The sequence below is a fragment of the Lepidochelys kempii genome, chromosome 3 (assembly GCF_965140265.1).
Source record: "Lepidochelys kempii isolate rLepKem1 chromosome 3, rLepKem1.hap2, whole genome shotgun sequence".
Lineage (NCBI taxonomy): Eukaryota > Metazoa > Chordata > Testudines > Cheloniidae > Lepidochelys > Lepidochelys kempii.
In genome coordinates, this window is record NC_133258.1 from 99,010,719 (window position 1) to 99,031,645 (window position 20,927).

Consider the following 20,927-nt stretch of genomic DNA (forward strand, 5'->3'; position numbering starts at 1 on the left):
CCATTTCAGCAGTGCACTAATGCAGCTCATCACATCACAAATGAAGATTTCTGATTACATGCTCATTGTGAATTGTACATTTCACTAGGGCAATTTGACATGAATGTTCTAAAGCATTTTTCGTCATTTTTAAGTAATTGCTTCAAAGCTGTCTGTTTTTTGGTTGCTTGACTGACAATTAATGCCGTTACATATCAGCTTATTCCAAATGGATTTGTCAGTCATAATAATTACTAGTTCTTTCCTTTCTTTAAACTGCCCTGCAGTCTTAAGCATTTCAAAAGAATTGCTTCTTTATGAGTTTTGATGCCAGGCGGGAAAGACAAATTGTTTTAAACATGCAGAATCTGTTCAGTATAGGATGACAGCTTTCCTTTTGCAATTACCGGTGTATGTCTTCTGTGTTAACTTTTGACAACTGTCATTTTCAGTAGTAGCTCTAAGAATATATTTTGAATGATACCCAGGGACCTACAAGCACTTGGATTTTCTTATCATTCCCTATCATTCAGGGTAGTTGCCTTTTCCTAATTCTTCCACTTAAGTTCATGGAAGCAAGAATTGAATAGTTGTAGGTTCTTATGTCACCATGTTTTTTCTCATGACAGAGAACTGAAGGAGGATAAAGATAGTGTGGAATGCAGTGAGGAAGATGATTCTAAAGGGAGTCGGAAAAGAAAAACAAAATTACCTCTGAAAGAAGAGTGCAAAGAAGATGGAGAAGACAAGAAAGAGAAGGATGAAACTGTTAGTATGCTTCATAAACCCAATCCCGCAGTTAGCTTCAGCAGGAGTTTTGCCTGACATAGAGGAGGTAGCATTTAGCCTAATTTGGTTAACCAGTGTGCACTTTTATATCATAATAGTGGGACTTGCAAATCTGAGCTGGGCACCAGTTTCTGATGTTTCAATTTTTATGTTCTTTCTAGAGTGCAGTGCACTCTGGGGTGCATAGCTCCAACACGGCCAAAATTTCAGTTGAATAATAGATTCCTCAGTTATATATTTAACTATGTATAATTAGTAATTCAGCTATCACTTTTCTGTTGTTCCTCTTTCCCCTTTTTTAGAAAGAAACAAAACAAGGAAATTAAATGACTGGAATGTGCTTAAGACAGTGTTGTTGGAACATTAAGGACAGAAAAATAAGGAAATTAGAATATACAGTTTCTACAACAATCATTACTTGCATTGCACATAAAGTGATGCATGGAAGTTAATAGCTTGTTTGCAAGAGAATCATATTACAATTATGGGAAACATAAGTTCAATTTTCTTGATTTTTATTAAATGCAAAATCTTTGCCAGAGTATTGCTCTCATGTCTATCTTTTCATTTAACAGGATTTTCTTTGATCCAATTGTGGCTAGTTTTTATTTTCATCATTATGAGTAGGGGAAGGTGAATCTCAAACACTTTCGGTTCTTTCTTAGGGTACTGGCTTATGGCTAGCAATGAAGGGCACCTCCATAGAAAATAATGCAGATATTAAAGTCTAGTAGCAACTCCTGGGTAAAAAAGATTAGAAATTTGTCCAGAATCATCCATGGTATAATATATCGGGGATGAATTTGGCCCATTGTGTCCAGGAAATGATCCAGATAATTAAAAAAAAAAAAATTCTGCAGAGAGCCACAGTTTGTGAAATTGTATTTAGTATAGATAAAGAAATAACCAGTAAGTTACTTTAGAGTCCCTGTCCTAATCTCTCTATTTTGATCTCTTCAAAATGAATATATTTTTGCTTAAAGCCACAGCAATTTTTCACATGTCTTTGATTACTGTGTCACTTTTTTAATTCGCATCATGTCACCATCTTCTTGGTAGTCTCATTGTCTTTGACCTATTTTAGCTATGCTTTAATACTGCCTTTGGTTTCTAGATACTTGACCTGTATTGTTGTGGTGCAGTTCTTACTATGCTGTGTTGCTGATGTTTCCAGGCATGAGTAAAATTACTCCCACAGCTTTCTGGCCTTCAGGAGAGCACATGGGTCTCCGCTAGGGTTATGCCTGCTTGCTCTGTAATAGGTTTCAGAGTAGCAGCCATGTTAGTCTGTATTCGCAAAAAGAAAAGGAGTACTTGTGGCATCTTAGAGACTAACAAATTTATTTGAGCATAAGCTTTCGTGAGCTACCGCTCACTTCATCGGATGCATATCGTGGAAACTGCAGCAGACTTTATATATACACAGAGAATATGAAACAATACCTCCTCCCACCCCACTGTCCTGCTGGTAATAGCTTATCTAAAGTGATCATCAGGTGGGCCATTTCCAGCACATTTCCTGCTATTACCAGCAGGAGAGTGAGTTTGTGTGTGTATGGGGGTGGGGGGGTTGTGAGAACCTGGATTTGTGCAGGAAATAGCCCAACTTGATTGTCATGCACATTGTGTAAAGAGTTGTCACTTTGGATGGGCTATCACCAGCAGGAGAGTGAATTTGTGTGGGGGGGTGGAGGGTGAGAAAACCTAGATTTGTGCTGGAAATGGCCCACCTGATGATCACTTTAGATAAGCTATTACCAGCAGGACAGTGGGGTGGGAGGAGGTATTGTTTCATATTCTCTGTGTATATATAAAGTCTGCTGCAGTTTCCACGATATGCATCTGATGAAGTGAGCTGTAGCTCACGAAAGCTTATGCTCTAATAAATTGGTTAGTCTCTAAGGTGCCACAAGTACTCCTTTTCACTTAAGGTGAGCTATTACCAGCAGGGGGGGGGAGGAGACGGGGGACAACACCTTTTGTAGTGATAATCAAGGTGGGCCATTTCCAGCAGTTGACAAGAACATCTGAGGAAGGGGGTGGGGGGGGGATGGGATAAACATGGGGAATGATAATCACCTCATTACAAAAGGTGTCGTCGTCGTCGTCCCCCCCGCCCCCCTGGGCTTCATTGCCTTCCTACTGCAGCAATCTCTCAAATGAATCCCTGAACTACGTGGGGCGTTAGCAAAACTATTGATGCACAAATAATAAGTAAAAAGGAGCTGTGTCAGTTTACGTTTCATAAGGAACTTGAAGGGGAAAAAATAGTTTGACATCTGGACAAGGCTAAAATTGTTAGAGGAAGAACTTTTATTTTTATATATGTATTTAAAGAGGTGAGAACAGTGGAGAATGCCAGCTGGCTCCAGCTTGCAATCAGCCTGCCCTGAAGAGTCTGTGATCTAGAATCTCCACAGCTCATACAATGACAACTGGTTTTAAAGAGTTTGAGTTCCAGAGTGTGATGGCCCTTTGAATTGTCCATAGCTCTTAGAATGTTTGCTGGGACTATTTCTTTATTTTATTTTTTTATTTACCATTAGAAATTTACAGCTTGAAGTTTGATATTAAAGAGCTACAACAATAACTGTTTTAATAAATGTAAAAACCATGGATATGTTCTTTTAGCTTTAATGGACTGCAAAACTAATAAAAATATTAAATTCCTAAATTTTGTAATCTAGGAGGAAAATCATGAAGGGAGGATACTGAGAGTCTCTCAGAGAGCCAGAAGAAAAAGAAAAGGTGATATGGCCATTTTAAAGCAACGTAAGTTGAAATTAGCGGGTGGCGGGAACTGTCTATTGAGAACTGTGGTTTTTGTAGAACTGGATTTATATTCTCTAATTCTACAATTTAAATTATTTATAACAATTATGATATTTTTAGTGGATTAAAGGTAATTGTGAGGAAAGTAGCCAACACTTGGAGCCTGATTCTCTCTCTTTTACACTAAGGATATGTCTACACTGCAATGTAAGCCCAGAATTAGTGGGACTTGAGTCAGCTGACCTGTGGTAGGGCACCCTGGGCTTGAACGTCTGTATTGAATATTAACGCTATGTTTCTAACCCATGCTCAAACCTAGGGCATCCACACTGCAGTGCACAGACCCGATTCAAAGCAACCATGTCATAGAGTTCCTAGCACCCCCTTACCCTACGAGAGGCCTCTCTAGCCCTAGGACCTTGGTGCACTGTGGGAAAACTTCACTGCCTTCCCTGGACATTATTAGGAAGCAGCTTGCTTTGAAAAAGTCTTGATCAGTCGCTCTCCATTGCAAACCCAGGGGCCTTTCCGATAGTGTCCAAATCAGTGATCAGAAGAGAATGGGTTAATGCTGACCTGAGCTGGATGGATTGCAGATTGTTGGGATAGAAAGGATTAAGGAAGTTGTCCCATGGAATTATGAGATACTTCTGTTTGACTACTGGGATCCAAGTCAAGCAGAGCTGTGTCTATGCAGCAAAGCAATAGGGTCCCAGCTTAACTCGAGCTCACTCTCCAGCCCTGCAGGGTCCTGGAACCCTGGGTCCAAATCCTAGGCTAGCGCAGTTGCAGCATGGATGCAAGGGAAGCTAGGCTTGAGCCTGACCTCAAGCGCAGCCTTACGTTGCCATGTAGACGTACCCTAAGACCCCTTTACATGACTTTGGCAATGTGAAAGTGCTTGTAGTAGCATCAATATAATGCATTTTAAGGCTCCTTCATGCTGACTTAGTGTAAATGAGAAGCAGATCCATTGATGTGCTGGATAAATAGGATTGCTCCTTTCACTTTTACAGTCATTCAAGAATCTGCATTTAGCAGAAGAAACTGTTTACAACTACAATATAGGTAGGCTTGGCAGAATTTGATTTTTATTTTTTATAATTTTGATGGATAATATTTATTTTTAAGCATTTTTTCTATTTTTATTGGGTTAAATTTTTACAGTTGTGAGAAATTATAGGGGGGATTAGATAAAAATGGATTTTTTTTCTTCACAGCAAACATACAATATTTTCACAAAACAAGTATATGAATTTTTGAATGTAGTTAAACATTCAAGTTTTTTAAAATCAGGTTTGTTTTTGTTAAAATTGTTTTTAACTGAAATAGTTAAATGAAATATTTAAAAAAAAATTGACTGTCAGCCAGGTCATGAGAAACGTAAGATATTGGCTTCTGCAGCTAACTCAGTCATCTTCACCTTCATTTTCCTATTTGTTCTTAATCTGGAAAAGAAAAACAAGCTTTTTCAGCTCCCAAACAATTTCTCAATTTGGAATGCATTAGTTCAAAGGAAGAAAATATTTTTCTACAACAGCGGAAGAAGCTACTGCTGTTAAAAGTGAGATTAAGTGACTTCCACCAGTTCACTGATGTGACTTTCTTTAAAACATCATCATCAAACATATTTCTTGAATGGTTCACCCTTAGCTCTGAAGTTTATTATAGTTGGCATTATGGAGGGATGATTGCTGGACGTCCATGTCATAGCCAACTCCTCTTCTTCAGCAGTTAAGGTTTGACCCTGGTACCGAATATTGGCAAGAAAATGAGCTGGAGATAGTGCTTGTCCCATTCTTTTTTTAATGCTTGTAATTTAACTCTGTCGTTGCATATTTCTCTTTTTAAGATCTCATTCAGTTCCATCCAAATTTCAACAGCATCAGCAACAAAACAGCTATTTCCCTGCATTTTGTTCAGGGCTACAGAAATAGGCTTCAGGGTACTCAGCATGTCTTCAACATTTCTCTTAAGCTCTATGTTGAGAACCTTGGCTGTGACAGTGCCATCTATTTTTTTTCACGATTTTCTTCACAAACTGTCATCCGATTAGGCCAGTTATAGATATAGTGCTCAGAACAGTCCACTACTGAGTTCCATCGCACGTCTTGTGGAAGAGTTAGCTTGGTTCCTCCCCCTTTTTTCAGAGCAGTTTCTGCAAAGTGGTTGTTATGGAAGTATTTTACAATTTCAACATTAGCCTTTATTTCTGGAACACTGAAGTCTTTGGCTAGGAGGTGCATCAAATGAGCGCTGCGACTGCATGTTATTAGCTTGGGACTCTTTTAAATTTCTTATCTTTGATACATTTGCAGCATTGTCTGTGACCAAGCTGCGTACTAGACATTTGCATTTTTTTTCAGTTTGTTATAGCTTTTACTGCTACTTCTTGTAAGTATTCTGATGTGTGTGCATTTCCTGATGTATCCATTGGTTCTGTAAGGAAGACATTCCCTTCTTCTGTTGTCACACAAGCACATACAACAGGATCATTTTGGACGTTGCTCCACCCATCAAGACTTAGGTTAACAATTTTACCCTCTAGACCTTTTGCACACTGCTCAGTTTCTCTTTCATACATTTTATCCAGCAATTTGCCTGTGACATCTGCTCTGTTGGGTGGACTGTATCCTGCTCTTAATGACTGAACCATGTTAATGAAGTGTGGGTTCTCAATCATATGGAAAGGAGAGTTTGTTGCATAAACAAACAAGGCAATTTATTCATCAATGACCTCTTTTTGTAATCTGCTGGTTCTTATCACAAACTTATCTATGATTGTTTCTGGATGATGGAGATTTTTTTTTTCTTTTTGCTACAGATGATATACTGTGGCTATGTGAAATACATGATGTGACTGCAACACTGTCATTGGCAGATAACTCTGAAACTATAGGCAATGATGGTGATCTTGAAGGTGGATAGTCGTCAGAATCCTGTATGTTCTCCTAAACAAAATAAGTCAATGCAGTTATTTAATTATTACCATACTGCTCATTTAGTATTACTCATTGCATTCACTGACACTACTTTAAAGGTGAAATTGTAAAAGGAAGATCTGCCTACTTCACCTATTTTATTTTTTATCACAACTGCATCTAAAATGATAGTATCCAGTAGCTCCAGGCAAATGGGGGCTGCGGGGAGCAGCGCGGGCAAAGGGATGTGTTGGCCGCCCTTCCCACAGCCCCCATTGGCCTGGAGTGGCGAACCGCGGCCAGTGGTAGCCGCGATCGGCCGAACCTGTGGACGTGGCAGGTAAACAAACCGGTCCGGCCTGGCAAGGGCTTTCCCTGAACAAGCGGTGGACCGGCTTTGAGAACCACTGTTCTAGACTGAGCATTGGGTAATAGAAAGGTTAACCTAAATAATCTGTACAAAAGCCCCTAGAACCCCAGAAGACTGGGTCCCCAATCCATGAACTATTGGAACTCATTTACAAAACTTTTCTTAAACATTACATGGATATATTGTCTCATACATTAGAATTACATACCCTATTCCATGATGAGAGATCTTTGAGCTATAATGTATTTTAATTAAAACTATCTTTAGATAGGTTTTTTCCCCTCAAAAAGCATTTTATCAAACAAATTCGATTTAAATTAAAAAATCCGATTTTTTGATGTTTTTTTAAATAATTGATTTTTATCCACCCTGCTGTAGACTTTGAGTCAAAAATTTATAATCATTAAAACCCAAATTGTCAACATAACGTCAAAATATGCAAAGTAAATATCCTTAAATCAAACTAATAAGTTCTCAAACAGCATTTTTCTTATTTTACCTACCTACAAATTTCGATTTTCATTTGAAATATCTTTTGTTGTGTAGTTATACAGATAAAGTGGTGTCTACTGACATTTACTGATGAAAATCTAATCCTTCCAAGCCTAAGTATGTTCATGAAATTTAGATTCATTTATGGAAATGTTGAGGAATAATTGCTACAATCAGTCCAAAGGGTTGTATTCCACTCAAAGCAGCACAACAAAGTATTTTTAAATGAGTGCAGTCATTTCAGTCCATTAATATGGTAGATATTTTTAGGAAAATCAGCAGAATTAGCAGTTGTTGTATGTCAGTGATGCACCACCAGAAACCTGCGTATGGCCCTTCAGGATAGTTCTTGTGATAGACTGTGAACCCATATTGAATGAGGCTACATTAGCAGCAACTGACTGGCCACTAACAAACAGAAAGCCTAAAGTAGCTCTGCTACCCACCAGGGAGCTGAGCCATGCAAACCAACAAAGGCACCTGGAGTGCAGAAGAGCCATGGGTGACACAACAGTAATTTACTGCTGAAGATTTTAAGTGTTATTTACGCCGACATTTGTTCCAAAGCTGAGACTGTGTGAGTGGTATGATAAAGGAGGAACACTGGATTGCTGATGGAAATGCTACTGTTCACTGGCAGAATGATCTGTGCACATTTCTATAGTTTATTTAATTGAAGTGTGGTTTCAGCAAAAGGATTTTGAATGAAGGTTATGATTTTAGATTCAGAAGCAAGAATTTTAATCTGTTATTGTTAGACAACATATCTACAGATCTAAGTTCAAATATGGTTTAAATCACAAAATGAGCAAATGAACAAAATGAGTTTGTATTAGTCCCAAACAGTTTCTGTACTCCGAACACTTACCCATAATTGCTTGTTTTCTTCAGAAGGAGCCCAGAACAGATGTAGATTATGCAGATCTAAATTATATAAATGTTAAAATAATTAGGCTATAATTGATGATGCTAGTTATTTCTGTTGTGGTATTTCTGCCTAGTCAGGATTAGGCCAGCACTGTGCTGGGCACTGCGCAAACTGTCCCTGCCCCAGTGATCTTACAGTCTAAAATGACAAGTTATATATGCTGCAGGGGTGAAGAAGGCAAAGGCCAGAAGTGAGGTATGTGAGCAAAACTGCCAATTATATGACAAAGCTTGTGAGGCATCTGTCTTCAGCGTTCCTGGGTTTTGCTATGCTGTTAGTTGTTTGCTTCCCCTTTGAGTGATTGTCCACATGTATCTTGTCCACTGTTGGTGCACAAGCTCCCAGGGCATTCAAGCCAGAGACTCTTGGCCATCGGTACCTACTCGGCAGCACTTGCACCCTTTATGCCTCCAAATGAGGATATAAAGGGCAGGCCCACTCCAGCCTGCTTTGTAGTTCTTTCTTAACCACTCATGGCTGTGAGTCAGAGCTTGCAATGTCTGCTGTGTTTCTTCACTGTTGTATTCTTGTCAAGGTAAATAGTAGTTAGTCTTGTCTGTAAATAGTAGTTAGCAATTTAATAAGGTCGTTAGTAGAGTAGTAGTTTTTGAATAGATTTTCTGAATTAAGTCCTGAGAAATTAAATACATGTAGATTACAAAATAGAAATTTGAAACACACATAATTTTTTCTTTTGATTTTGCTTTCTTTGAGAAGTCAGCAATTCAATAATTTTGCAAAAATATTTATTTTAACACTATGTTTCTTCACAGCTTTATATTCTAAAGGAAAGAAACCATGGTGCTGGGCTTCATATTTGGAGGAAGAAAAGGCTACAGCAGCACCTACTAAGCTTTTTAAAGAGGTATGTTTTCTTCTGAAACTCAAGATAATCAACAAAAAGAAAAGGAGTACTTGTGGCACCTTAGAGACTAACCAATTTATTTGAGCATGAGCTTTCGTGAGCTACAGCTCACTTCATCGGATGCATACCGTGGAAACTGCAGCAGACTTTATATACACACAGAGAATATGAACCAATACCTCCTCCCACCCCACTGTCCTGCTGGTAATAGCTTATCTAAAGTGATCATCAGGTTGGGCCATTTCCAGCACAAATCCAGGTTTTCTCACCCTCCACCCCCCCACACAAATTCACTCTCCTGCTGGTGATAGCCCATCCAAAGTGACAAGTCTTTACACAGTGTGCATGATAATCAAGTTGGGCCATTTCCTGCACAAATCCAGATTCTCTCACCCCCCTCCCAAAAACCACACACACAAACTCACTCTCCTGCTGGTAATAGCTCATCCAAAGTGACCATTCTCCCTACAATGTGCATGATAATCAAGGTGGGCCATTTCCAGCACAAAGCCAGGTTTTCTCACACACCCCCACCCCCATACACACACAAACTCATCCATTACCATGAAATTCATAAGGAAGTTAATTTGTAAGGTAGAATAACCAGAATATAAAGACTTTTGTAAGTTCTCAGTTTGCTCTGAGGGAAGTCTGACAATGGTTAAAGTAACAGATTTCCTTAAATAGTCATGAAGAGTGTGAGGTCACCTTTTGCCCAGCTTTTCTCAGTGAATTAATGATAACTCATAAATCTGACTGTTGTTATCCTATGAAACCTACACTGAATATAGGATTCAGGCTGTTTTAAATCTCTCTGCTCATTTCTGCACATTTCCAAGATCTGGACTTTTCTCTCTGTTCACATAGCTAAAACTCTGATTCAGGCCCCCCTTTTCTCATTCGTGACTTCTGCAGTCTCTTCATTTTGGGGCTTTCCAGATACCTTGTTCTCCTTACATCCCTTCACAAGTCTGTTACAAAGAACATCTTCCTGGCTTGTTGCTCTGACTTTGCAACCCTCAGTGACTCCTCCTTTTTCACTGTATCAAACACAACATGGCTTAATCCTGTCCTACCTATCATCTTGTTGGGTGCCAAAATATCAACTTCTGCTTCTCCTTTGCCAACTATGCTAACCTTTGTCACCCATCTGTCTAGTTTCCCATCAAACAACTTAGTGCTTTTTTTTGGCATACGTTTTTGCATGGAAGGGAGTTCCCAATAAAAATCCACAAAGCCTGTATATTGTCCTCCTCCAGATCCCTCCTTAAAACTCACCTTTGGTTGTGGTGCTTGCAAAACACTTGAAAATGTCTAGGCAGCTGGTATACTGTGATTACTGCTGCTTATTCTAATCATCATTGTCTGACTGTTACCTTGTACTACCCTCTCTGTTTTTTGCATCCACCTCTTGGCACTTTTCTTATACTTAAACTGTAAGCTCTTTTGGGACAGGAACTGCATGTGTGTGTGTGTGAGAGAGAAAAAATGGTTGTGCCCCTGCAATATTTTGTTCCTACATATGGTTAGGGAAAGGCAGAATATCCTACTGTTCTCAATACTTTAATCAGCTTTTCTGTAGATATTTTTTCTAAGCTCTGACTTGAACAAATAGCAGTTGCTCTGGTAAAATGGAATAACTGACTCTTTTATTTTATACTTTTAACTCTCCTGTATTATGATCCCACTTCTGTTTTTCTCTTTTTATTCCTTCTCGCATCATATGGGATTGTCAAAACAGGGTTTCTACCGCCTGAACCTCCATATTCTTTTCATTCCCTATGCTGGCCTCCTTTTGCCAAAAAAAAAAATCTTTAAATGTTTGTGCAAAGGTAAATATAGTAAGCCCAATGCAATTGTATCTTAGGTGATCTATGATATAATTACAATCTTGCACAACATTTTAAACTTTAGCTTTATTGTGGTGCAACAGGAGCTGACCCATAGTTAAGGTTGTGAGAGTTTCAATTTGATAGTGGTAAGAATGGTGAATATCTTGTGACTTGGAGTTTTAGTAACACAAAAAATGGATTATAATGCTTGGCTAACTACAGAATTTTTGATGTATTGGCTGTGCAATTTGAAATTTTTGGAAAGTTTATAATAACTATGGAAAAATTGGTGTTTGGTGAATTATTTAAGGAAGGGAATCTCTCATCTTTCTTCCCCCTTTGCAAGAAATCTAAGCCATTCTGGGTATGTCTACACTGCAGCTAGGAGCAATCCTCCCAGCCTGGGTAGACAGACTCTCACTAGTAGGGGTATTGGGCTGGAGGTTGGACTCTGAAGTCTGGAGGGACAGGTGGGCTTCAGAGCCTGAACTTCTGCCTGAGCTGGAACGTCCTCATTGCTATTTTTATTGAACTTGCTCAAGCCCTGCTAGTGTGTATTTGTCTACTCAGGCTGGGAGGCTCCCAGCTCCAGTGATTAGACTTACCCTCTGGGGCCTGTCTTTTGAGCATGTTGGTACCGCTTACATGCTGTTTCCTAGAATGTCAGTTATACATCAGGATTGTTTGCTTATTGAGTATTTCGTAACTCTTAGTCATAGTGGCAAATATGTGCGCTAAGATAAACTTACCAAAATTAAATCTGATGATTTAAAAAAAAAAAGCCACTTCCAAGAGGTACCAAAAAGCAGTATGTACCCCATCTACGTGAAATTTGCACTTTAACGCAAAACCTGGACAGTGACCTCAGTGGTGATTAAGGCAAAATAACTTCCCAAATGTATGACCGTCAGATGTACTGTTATGTTGATATAACTAATATAAAAGCATGTGAGATCACTCTTAAGGTTTTGTGTTTCCCCAGCTTCATCAAACTTATGTTGTATGTATTGCTTTTGGGTGTCTGTTAGAGATGGAAGGGAGATCTTTATGGAGCACTGAAGAGTGTTATTGAATACCGTGTTGTAGGCAGTATGAAGGTGGAAAGGAATGCACTAATATTTCCTCCTCTTATTTCCCTACTTCTAAGATTTTGGGCACATGGGTGTATCGTGCTGCAACCCTGTCATTCAAGCATATCTTTTATTTATCAGTACATACAGCATGTAATATATTCTTTTAAAATCTTCTTTCTGAATCTTAAGAAAAGTGTATGACCTGATCATACGTTATATCTTTTAATGGAAAAGGCCTGTGTTTACTATAGGAATGATTTGGGCATTGATTATTAGTTTCTATGACAATTTTTAATGAAGCTTTAATGGTACATCGTGAGATTAAAAAACAGAATGTGGTTAAAGATGAGCTATCAAGCAATAATAAAATATTTTTGATTGTACACTTTCCTGCTTTGCAATTAATTACAGTCATGGCATATGTCTATGCTGGCACACAAAATGTCATTTCCATCTCAAGGAGATGTACTCACACTAGATAGAGCTAGCGCATTAAAGATAGAAGTGGAGCCACAGTTGTGTGAGCAGCGGGGTGGGCTGGATGCCACGAGTATGATCTCATCTGAGATCCTACCTATGTATTTGGGCAGCTAGCTCCTCATGCTGTGGTGGCTGCTCTTCTGTTTGTAGCATGCTCGCTTGATCAGAGCTACACTGGAGTTGCAAGGTGTAAATTCCGACTCGAGTAGAAATACTTATGTCTTAACCCATTGTAGGAAGGAATATTGTCGGGGCATGACCCTAATTTTAAAAATGTTAAAACCTTTTCCCACTTGTTAATTTTTTGTTGCCCACTGATTAGGTGTCATACAGCACTGAGTGCAAAAGAAATACTTTACTTACCTGAGTAGCTTAAAATCTTAATAGTTTACAAAAGGTGGTGTTGTCAGAGTTTCACTCTCTTGCCTTGTTTCATTAATATTTTTTCTGCTTTTTTTCTTTATATTAAAGTATTAAGGACTGATGACTTTGAGTTCTAACTTTGTCTGGAGCACAGAGTCAAGATATATAACAGGAAGCCGGTACCTGACTCCCTAAGACGTCCTTTCTGCCCTCTTCCCTTTTTTGAAGGCTGCAGCTTAGTCTTCATCCTCATGTGATCTCATGTTCCCAGTCCTCTATTGATTGCCAGAATCCTCCTGGAAAAAGAGGCTAGTCAGAGCCCAATATTTCTCTCTACTGTACACAGCAAAGGGAATGTTACCATGTGAGAGGCCATCTTTATATATGAAGGCTGTTCTGTATCTGCTTTGTGACTCATCTTTGAGGGTCTGAAATGTAGAGACTAAAAGGCATTTCAGAGTATTTTATCTGATCATCCCATGAATGGTGATTGCCAAGAGGGTGTCACTGTACAAAATAAGTAATTAAACTTACAGTACTGTGTTTTTTTAATTAGAAAGTTATTTAAAAAGTTGATGAAACACAGCATTTTCTACTGTTCTGAGGTGGCTTTCCTGGTAGCTCCTCCTAACAGATTTTTTTCTGCATTTTAAAGTCTTTAATGACTGCACTGTCAGCCAGTTTTTCCATGGTTCGCTGAGTTCTGTTTTCTGTCATATGATTTTAAAAGCTTGAAATTTACCCAAATGTACTTACTTGTGAGACTTCATTTTGAGTAGGTGCCTGCATAAAGATAAGTAATAATAATCGTGTTTTGCACTACACAAGTGTTTTAACTTTCTTTGGAAGTATTTCTTTTGAAATATTGAAACTGTTTTTGTTTGGTCCAGTATCAGTCCTTCCCATATGGCAAAAATGGATTCAAAGTAGGAATGAAACTGGAAGGAGTGGATCCTGAACACCAGTCAATGTACTGCATTCTCACTGTGGCTGAGGTAAGCACCAGAACTGTACCTGAATGAAGTGTGAGGCTGAGAATAGAAGTATATTAAGAATACAATAAATACTGTACTGGAACAGTGGTCTGTTTAGTGCTGCATTTACCAGTAATAGTCAGTGACAGATTCTTCAGAGGAAGGTGTTAACTACTGTTAGGCTTTTAATTGCCTAATGCTATGCCATAGGGAATATTTTTTCCTAATGAATAAAATTTTATTAACTTGTACAAAAATCATATTAAAAACAATATCTAAATATCAAGGAAATTACACATGTTCATGGATATGAATACATATACATAATATTATAGTGTTATGGTGATACATAAGTATCTGTACACTTCTTTAATTTTGGAGAAATCTATATTTAAAAGAGAAAATATAAAGAACATAAAGATGCATGAAAATTCATAGCCCTTGAATTTTTATTCTAACTACAGATGCTATGCTCATTCATAACATTATCTACCGTATATACTCGATCATAAGCCGGTTTGTTTATAAGCCCGCCACCCTCCCCCCCAACCCCCATCCCAAGATGGATAAGTAAAAAAATTTTTATGACCCATTCATAAGCCGACCCTATAATTCAGGGGTCAGCAAACTTTTTGGCTCCCGGGCCATCAGGATAAGCTGCTAGAGGCCGAGATGGTTTGTTTACCACGAGCGTCCGCATGTACGGAGGTAAACCTAAGTAAACAAAGTGTCCCGGTCTGCCAGCTGCTTACCTTGATGGGCCAGGACAGCAACTGGTGGGGAAATTTTTTGTGGGGGAGAAGCTGGGGGTCAGGGGCGTAACTCTTGTGAGCACCCCCCACAATACCCCTCCCCTAACTCGGGACCCCCACACTCTCCCCATCCCTTCCCACCTTATCTGGGGAGGGCCAAGGGAGGATGTCTCTGGCCTGGCTGGAGCTTCTCCGGCAGGCCGGGCAGCACGGCCGCAGCCTGCCAGCCCCGGAACTGCAGCCGCTTCGGAGGCTGGGGGGAGAGCCGCGTGGACAGAAGCAGAGAGACTCTGGCCCCACCTCTTCCCTTCTGGCTCTGCTGGCTGTGCTGCCTCTCCTTGCTCCCTCTGTTGGGGGGAGGGGCTGTGTCCCACCTGTCCCTCTCTCTATACCCGTTCATAAGCCAACCCCTTTCTCTATACCCGTTCATAAGCCAACCCCTTTCTCTGGTGCTTCCCTTTCTTACTAAAAAAATTCAGCTTCTGAATGAGTATATATGGTAATCATTTTTCTATTTTATTGACCTGTAGCTACAAGTTCCACAGGCTAATTTTATACTACAGGTTTAATTTTGCCACCTTTACTTACATTGGGTAGTATCTAACCCTGTGAATAGTTCCATGGATTTTAATTGTGTAATTGAGAGAGACAGAGTTGTATCTTCATCTCTCTCTCTTTTTTTTTTTTAAATATCTTAAGTTAGGGAATGGGGAAACAGGAACACCTGATATTCATTCTTGTCTACCATCATTATTTTGTACCACTGTGATTATATTTCCATAGTCCTAGTTTAGTTTAGTTCTTTTCCTACCCCCTCATTTCTGAGCCCCTCCACAGCCTCTAATCATATCCTCCTTTTGGAAATATCTATTTCTGACATGTCTTCTGCTGTACATGCTGACTTGAAAGATCAGTGTAACCAAGGCCTTAAGTACTCTGTAGTAAGCTGGACCTGAATTCTGTGGCAAAGTGCACTGGGTTCTGTGAAATTCTAATGTGGCAAACTGAAAATTCTTTCAGTTTGAGTTACATTTAAGTTATGGCAGGTTTAAGTAAATTAAATATGAAAAAGAATAGTGCAAAGAGTACATGAATTCCCTTTTGTTGCTTTGATACTAAATTTGATCTATTTGAAACCACCCCTAAATTCTCAATGACAGGTTTCAGAGTAACAGCCGTGTTAGTCTGTATTCGCAAAAAGAGAAGGAAAAGGAGTACTTGTGGCACCTTAGAGACTAACCAATTTATTTGAGCATAAGCTTTCGTGAGCTACAGCTCACTTCATCGGATGCATACTGTGGAAACTGCAGAAGACATTATATACACAGAGACCATGAAACAATACCTCCTCCCACCCCACTCTCCTGCTAGTAATAGCTTATCTAAAGTGATCACTCTCCTTACAATGTGTATGATAATGAAGTTGGGCCATTTCCAGCACAAATCCAGGTTTTCTCCCCCCTCCCCTCCCCCCCCACAAAAAAACTCACTCTCCTGCTGGTAATAGCCCATCCAAAGTGACCACTCTCTTTACAATAAGAAAAGGAGTACTTGTGGCACCCCAGAGACCAACCAATCCACCCGAGCACAAGCCCTCATGAGCCACAGCTCACCTCATCGGATGAAGTGAGCTGCAGCTCACGAAAGCCCACGCCCAAACAAACTGGCCAGTCTCCAAGGTGCCACAAGTATTCCCTTTCTTTTTTTGAATACAGACTAACACGGCTGTTACTCTGAAACCTCTCTTTACAATGTGTATGGTAATCAAGGTGGGCCATTTCCAGCACAAATCCAGGTTTTCTCACCCCCCCCCTTTTTTTTCCAAAAACTACACACACAAACTCACTCTCCTGCTGGTAATAGCTTATCCAAAGTGACCACTCTCCTTACAATGTGTATGAAAATCAAGGTGGGCCATTTCTAGCACAAATCCAGGTTCTCTCACCCCCCCCCCCCAAACACACACACACAAACTCACTCTCCTGCTGGTAATAGCTTATCCAAAGTGACCACTCTCCCAACAATGTGCAACACACACTGGCTGCAGGTGTTAGGTAGGCATATCATCCTGCATACATGTTACGTGTTGGCTACCGCCTGTCTTCCTCGGCTCCCATCTGTTCACAGGAGTGGGGTGGTATCATATACCAGCGCAAGCAATGTTGCGAGCTCTCGTCCTCCTGTATCCCAAGCTATTCTCTAGAGAGCTGCGTTTGTAACAGATCTGCTTTGTGACTTTGAATGGCAGCTCCCTCTCATGGCCAAAGAGAAATCAGCAGGAAAACTCTCAGCCCTACCACCACTCAGTGGCGTAAGTGTTTTTGTGTGGATCAGAACCAGGGTAAGAGCTATAGGCCTTGGCTATGAACTCCCTGCCCTTCCCTTACAGAAGTGATTGGATGCAAAGGTGGCAGGTGCCATTATTATGAATAATAAAAGCCAGTAGCAGCAAATGCTTGGTTTGTCTTTTGACAAATAGACTGCCTTGTACAAGATATCCTGGGGAAGCTGGATGCTTTGACAACTGGTTATAGGATAGTAGTGGCATTTGGCACCCAGAAAAGTGTGGGAAATGGTAGGGACATTTAGCACCCAGGAGACTTTAGCAGTGAAGAGGAGATGCAATTCCTCTTCCACTCTTAGGCATTAAGGTGACTTTTTTTACTGTGGAATAGGGTCCTTTGGGATCTCCCCTTTCACATTTACACTTCTTACATAATGATTCTCATTATCTCCTTGTTATAATGACCTATCCTCCAAAAGAGGTATTCTGGACACACCTCTCAGATTTCTGTTTTCTTTTAGCACTATGTTAAGTGCCACTCATACTCTGAATAATAATATTATTATTATTTATTATTAGCATTTACACAGCAGTTTTCATCAGAGAGGTGCTCAGATCTATTGCAGCCTTGCTTTTTGTTGTTCCCTTTATTAAGCTGCATTGTTTTTATATTATTGGCATGAACAAAAATAAAAAGTTGGTTGAATGCACATTGAATATATTGTAGTACAGAGACTAATATGCTCAAGTGTACTTTTACTAAGTTGTGCACTTTGCAAACTGTTTTTAGGTTTTAGGCTACAGGATACGACTCCATTTTGATGACTACTTGGATTGTTACGACTTCTGGGTGAATGCTGATTCTTCAGACATTCATCCAGCTGGATGGTGCGAGAAAACAGGTCACAAACTTCACCCACCAAAAGGTATTGTCTAACTTTCAACTTAAAGATTTGCTTTATCTTTCAGACAGTTGCTATCCATGTAATGCTGAGCTTTCTTTGGCAGCAGTATTTTCCTTCATCTTGATAAGTTTCTGGCATGAAATCTTTCTTTCTTTTATTCAGTTGTTTGGGGGTATCTAACATGTTATACGATGGTATTGTGAATCTCCAGTACAGTGCACAACTGCTTTTTTGTTGAAATGTCTTGATTTGTATTCCAAATTACAATACAATAAGGGCAGTCCACCTGTTCACTTCTCTTTTGCTTCATCTTATGACTGTAGATAATTAGCTTCGTGAGCTGATAGCTGTCATTGTGAAAAGGTGGAAGAAAGGTAAATGCAAAGCATTAATGGATCCTGTGGAGCCAGATGAAAGAACAAAGAGGCAAAGGGGAAGGAAAGAATGTGCTTTTGTATAAAACTATGAGAGACACTAAAAAGCAAAATGATCAGAATAGTTATTCAAAGAGAACATGATGGGAGCATGAAGAGACCAAACTAGCCCCAAAATAAAAGCAAAATACATAGGCTGCTATGGAATACTAGCGTCTTTAGTGCCTTGTACACTATAAAGGCCTTGAACTTGTAAGCCCTTCAATAACATACAATGGGTTGCCCAAAATGAGGGCTGAAGGCCAACTATGGGTCCTCTAAATATGCCCCATGGCTGGCCATTATTATTTTGTCATTTATAAATCACCGTCAGCGTATATGGAGCTGTACAGACAGATAAAGATAGTGTCCCTGCCCCGAGGAGAGAGTTTGAGACAAAGACAACGAGAGGTGACAGATCTCTGTGGGAGAAATAAAGGATAAGGGTATCAGGCTGCAAAATAACAACATGCACTGTTTTATCTGAGTGATGTGGACTGGTTGAAAATGTGCCTTATATGTTTGCTTACTTATTTTGATTTTAAATATCTAATTATTTTAATGTGGGAGGTGTAGGCTAGCCATGTATCCTCACAAGGCAGAATGCCTTCAAACACTTCCCTGGTTCAGCCACATGCCACACTGCCTTGCAACAATGCAACTTCTATGCTCTTTGGTTGTAATGTAGCCCTGAATAGTTAGCTTATGTAAAATAGGTAATTTATTTAAACTATTTAAAATATTTCCCAAAAGCCATTCCTCCCTGCTGCTATCCTCTTGGAGTTATGGATTTCATGTGCTGAATGAATAGGTAGTTACATATCCAGTTTTTCAAATACTGTGTGTACTCAGTGGTGAGGTTTTGTCAGCTTGTCCCTTATAAATCCCTGGTTTTGGAGGCTTATTCATTTCTTAGTCATCAAATACTGCTGCTGGAGGAGACCTACTATACAAGATCTCATCCTCTGAGTCATATTTTTCCTGAAAAGTCATAAAAGTCATTTGTGGGGAAAATTTGTTCAGGTATTTTTTTGTTGGTTTTTATATTGATGTAACATGAAATGATTTTTTAAAATTATTTTTGCAAGGCTCTTAAGGCCTCATGTGGTGGCTAAACCTCCTTTTAACTGGGGGAAACTGCAGCCTATCATTAATACCCCTCTGCATAACCATGTCTATTAGAAGAGGTTCATCAATATATAGTGCAGTGTGGTTCTGCTGTCCCCAAGACATCCCAGGTCTTTGGGATAACAGGATTGTGCTACTGCATTCCTCTCCAGAGCTAGCAAATACATTCTGGGCTCTTCCCTTGGGCTGGCTTGTTTCATTCCACCCTAGGATTGTTTCTCTTCCTGTCATATGGTCCTCTGGATCTCTTCTCTTCCTGGCCAGATGAGTTCACTCCTTTCCAAACCTTCTCCTGAATAAGACTGTTAACTAATTCTGATATGCTCTTACTTCCCTGTAAGAGTTTGCCCTAATTCACAGCAGTTGCTAGGCTAAACTTAGCTTAAGGTGATGCTGTGGAGCAGGTAATTATTCCCCATTCACAAGGGAGCTGAATATGCTGCTTCAATAGCACTGATAGCCTCTGCTGGCTCTTGTAGCAAAGGAACGTGACATGAAATTGAACCTGCACCATTCCATGTGATGGTGTAAATGTAGTGCACGTTTCTAAAGGAGCTGAAGGTTGTTACTGCTGTTGCATTGTAGGGTCTCTCTGTGTGTCAGTGACAGTAGTTCTCATAATACAAAAAAGTACTATAACCCCTTTCTGGAATATGAATAGACCCAGACAAAAGACCCCCTTTTTTTCCTGAGGTGAAAGATCCATGTTAGGCTTGATTATGGTCTCATTCACACTAGTTTTACCGCTGCATAATTCTTTTGACTTCAGCGGAGGTACTCCTGATCTATACTGATGTGAGATCAGTTGGGTCCACAGCCTCGTCACAGTTTGAGTCAATGCTTTTGCATACCTTAGACAGCCTTTCCTTGTTTTCTTTTTATACCTTTCAACTGGACTTTCAGCTGCTGCAGCCACTTTTATAACCCTTCCTTGTAGGATTCCATCCAAATTTTAGAAAACATACTGTAATGAAAGCATCTAACCTTGCAGACCTTGGCTGCATCTGGACAGCCCTAGTCCTAATTCTAGGACTTCCTGGGACTCAGATGGCCATAGTCATAGAGTTTAAGACTGGGAGTTGGGTTCCTGTGGCCTGCTGTCTTTGTTGCCATGGAGATGGAAGGCACACTGCAAAGACTGACATGGACTCAGAATAAACTGTTTATTCCACTTTAATAAAGGTACAAATATGCAGCAGCAGACATAATAACAGCATACCCCAAAGCCCACTTTACTCGGCACTCCTATGTATCCCAGACCGCCAACACCAGCCAGCACCCGTACATTAAACCCGACAACTGAAATTAGACCAAAGTGTTACAGCCACCGCAATGGCAGGGAAATTATTAAATGAGAGAGACCCAGATCAACCTGGCAATATAGCTATTTCCCGTCAGATGCCAAACATGGAAGAAAAATTTTAAAAAAACACTTCTTTTTAATACATGCAGGAACTATCCTAGAGATTCTTCCTACATCTGGCAGAACTTTGATTTTTGCAAAGGCCCTGATGACCTTGTAAAGAGAGTCAGACAGACATTTTTAATTTTACATACCATCAATATTGTGGGACTAATCTCAGTGCACAGGGATAAGTATTTGTGTA

The 20,927-nt window shown here is 39.7% G+C and overlaps 1 protein-coding gene and 1 long non-coding RNA gene across 12 annotated transcripts in view; one reads left to right on the plus strand and one right to left on the minus strand.

The window, feature by feature from the left end:
- Positions 1-20,927, plus strand: part of L3MBTL3 (L3MBTL histone methyl-lysine binding protein 3) — a 151,987-nt gene that overhangs the window by 41,431 nt on the left and 89,629 nt on the right. For 10 of the 11 annotated variants that reach the window (XM_073337277.1, XM_073337276.1, XM_073337278.1 and 7 more), the window contains 5 exons: positions 609-747; positions 3,456-3,540; positions 9,025-9,116; positions 13,755-13,859; positions 17,665-17,800. In XM_073337277.1, the coding sequence (XP_073193378.1) occupies positions 609-747; positions 3,456-3,540; positions 9,025-9,116; positions 13,755-13,859; positions 17,665-17,800 (557 nt within the window). The remainder of the gene's footprint in view (positions 1-608; positions 748-3,455; positions 3,541-9,024; positions 9,117-13,754; positions 13,860-17,664; positions 17,801-20,927) is intronic. The other variant, XM_073337281.1, reaches the window with a different exon arrangement.
- On the minus strand, positions 4,883-14,883 carry LOC140909010 (uncharacterized). The gene is made up of 4 exons (XR_012158047.1): positions 14,732-14,883; positions 13,048-13,160; positions 8,192-8,247; positions 4,883-4,988 (listed from the first exon to the last, which is right to left on the minus strand). It is a non-coding gene; the product is annotated as an uncharacterized lncRNA (long non-coding RNA).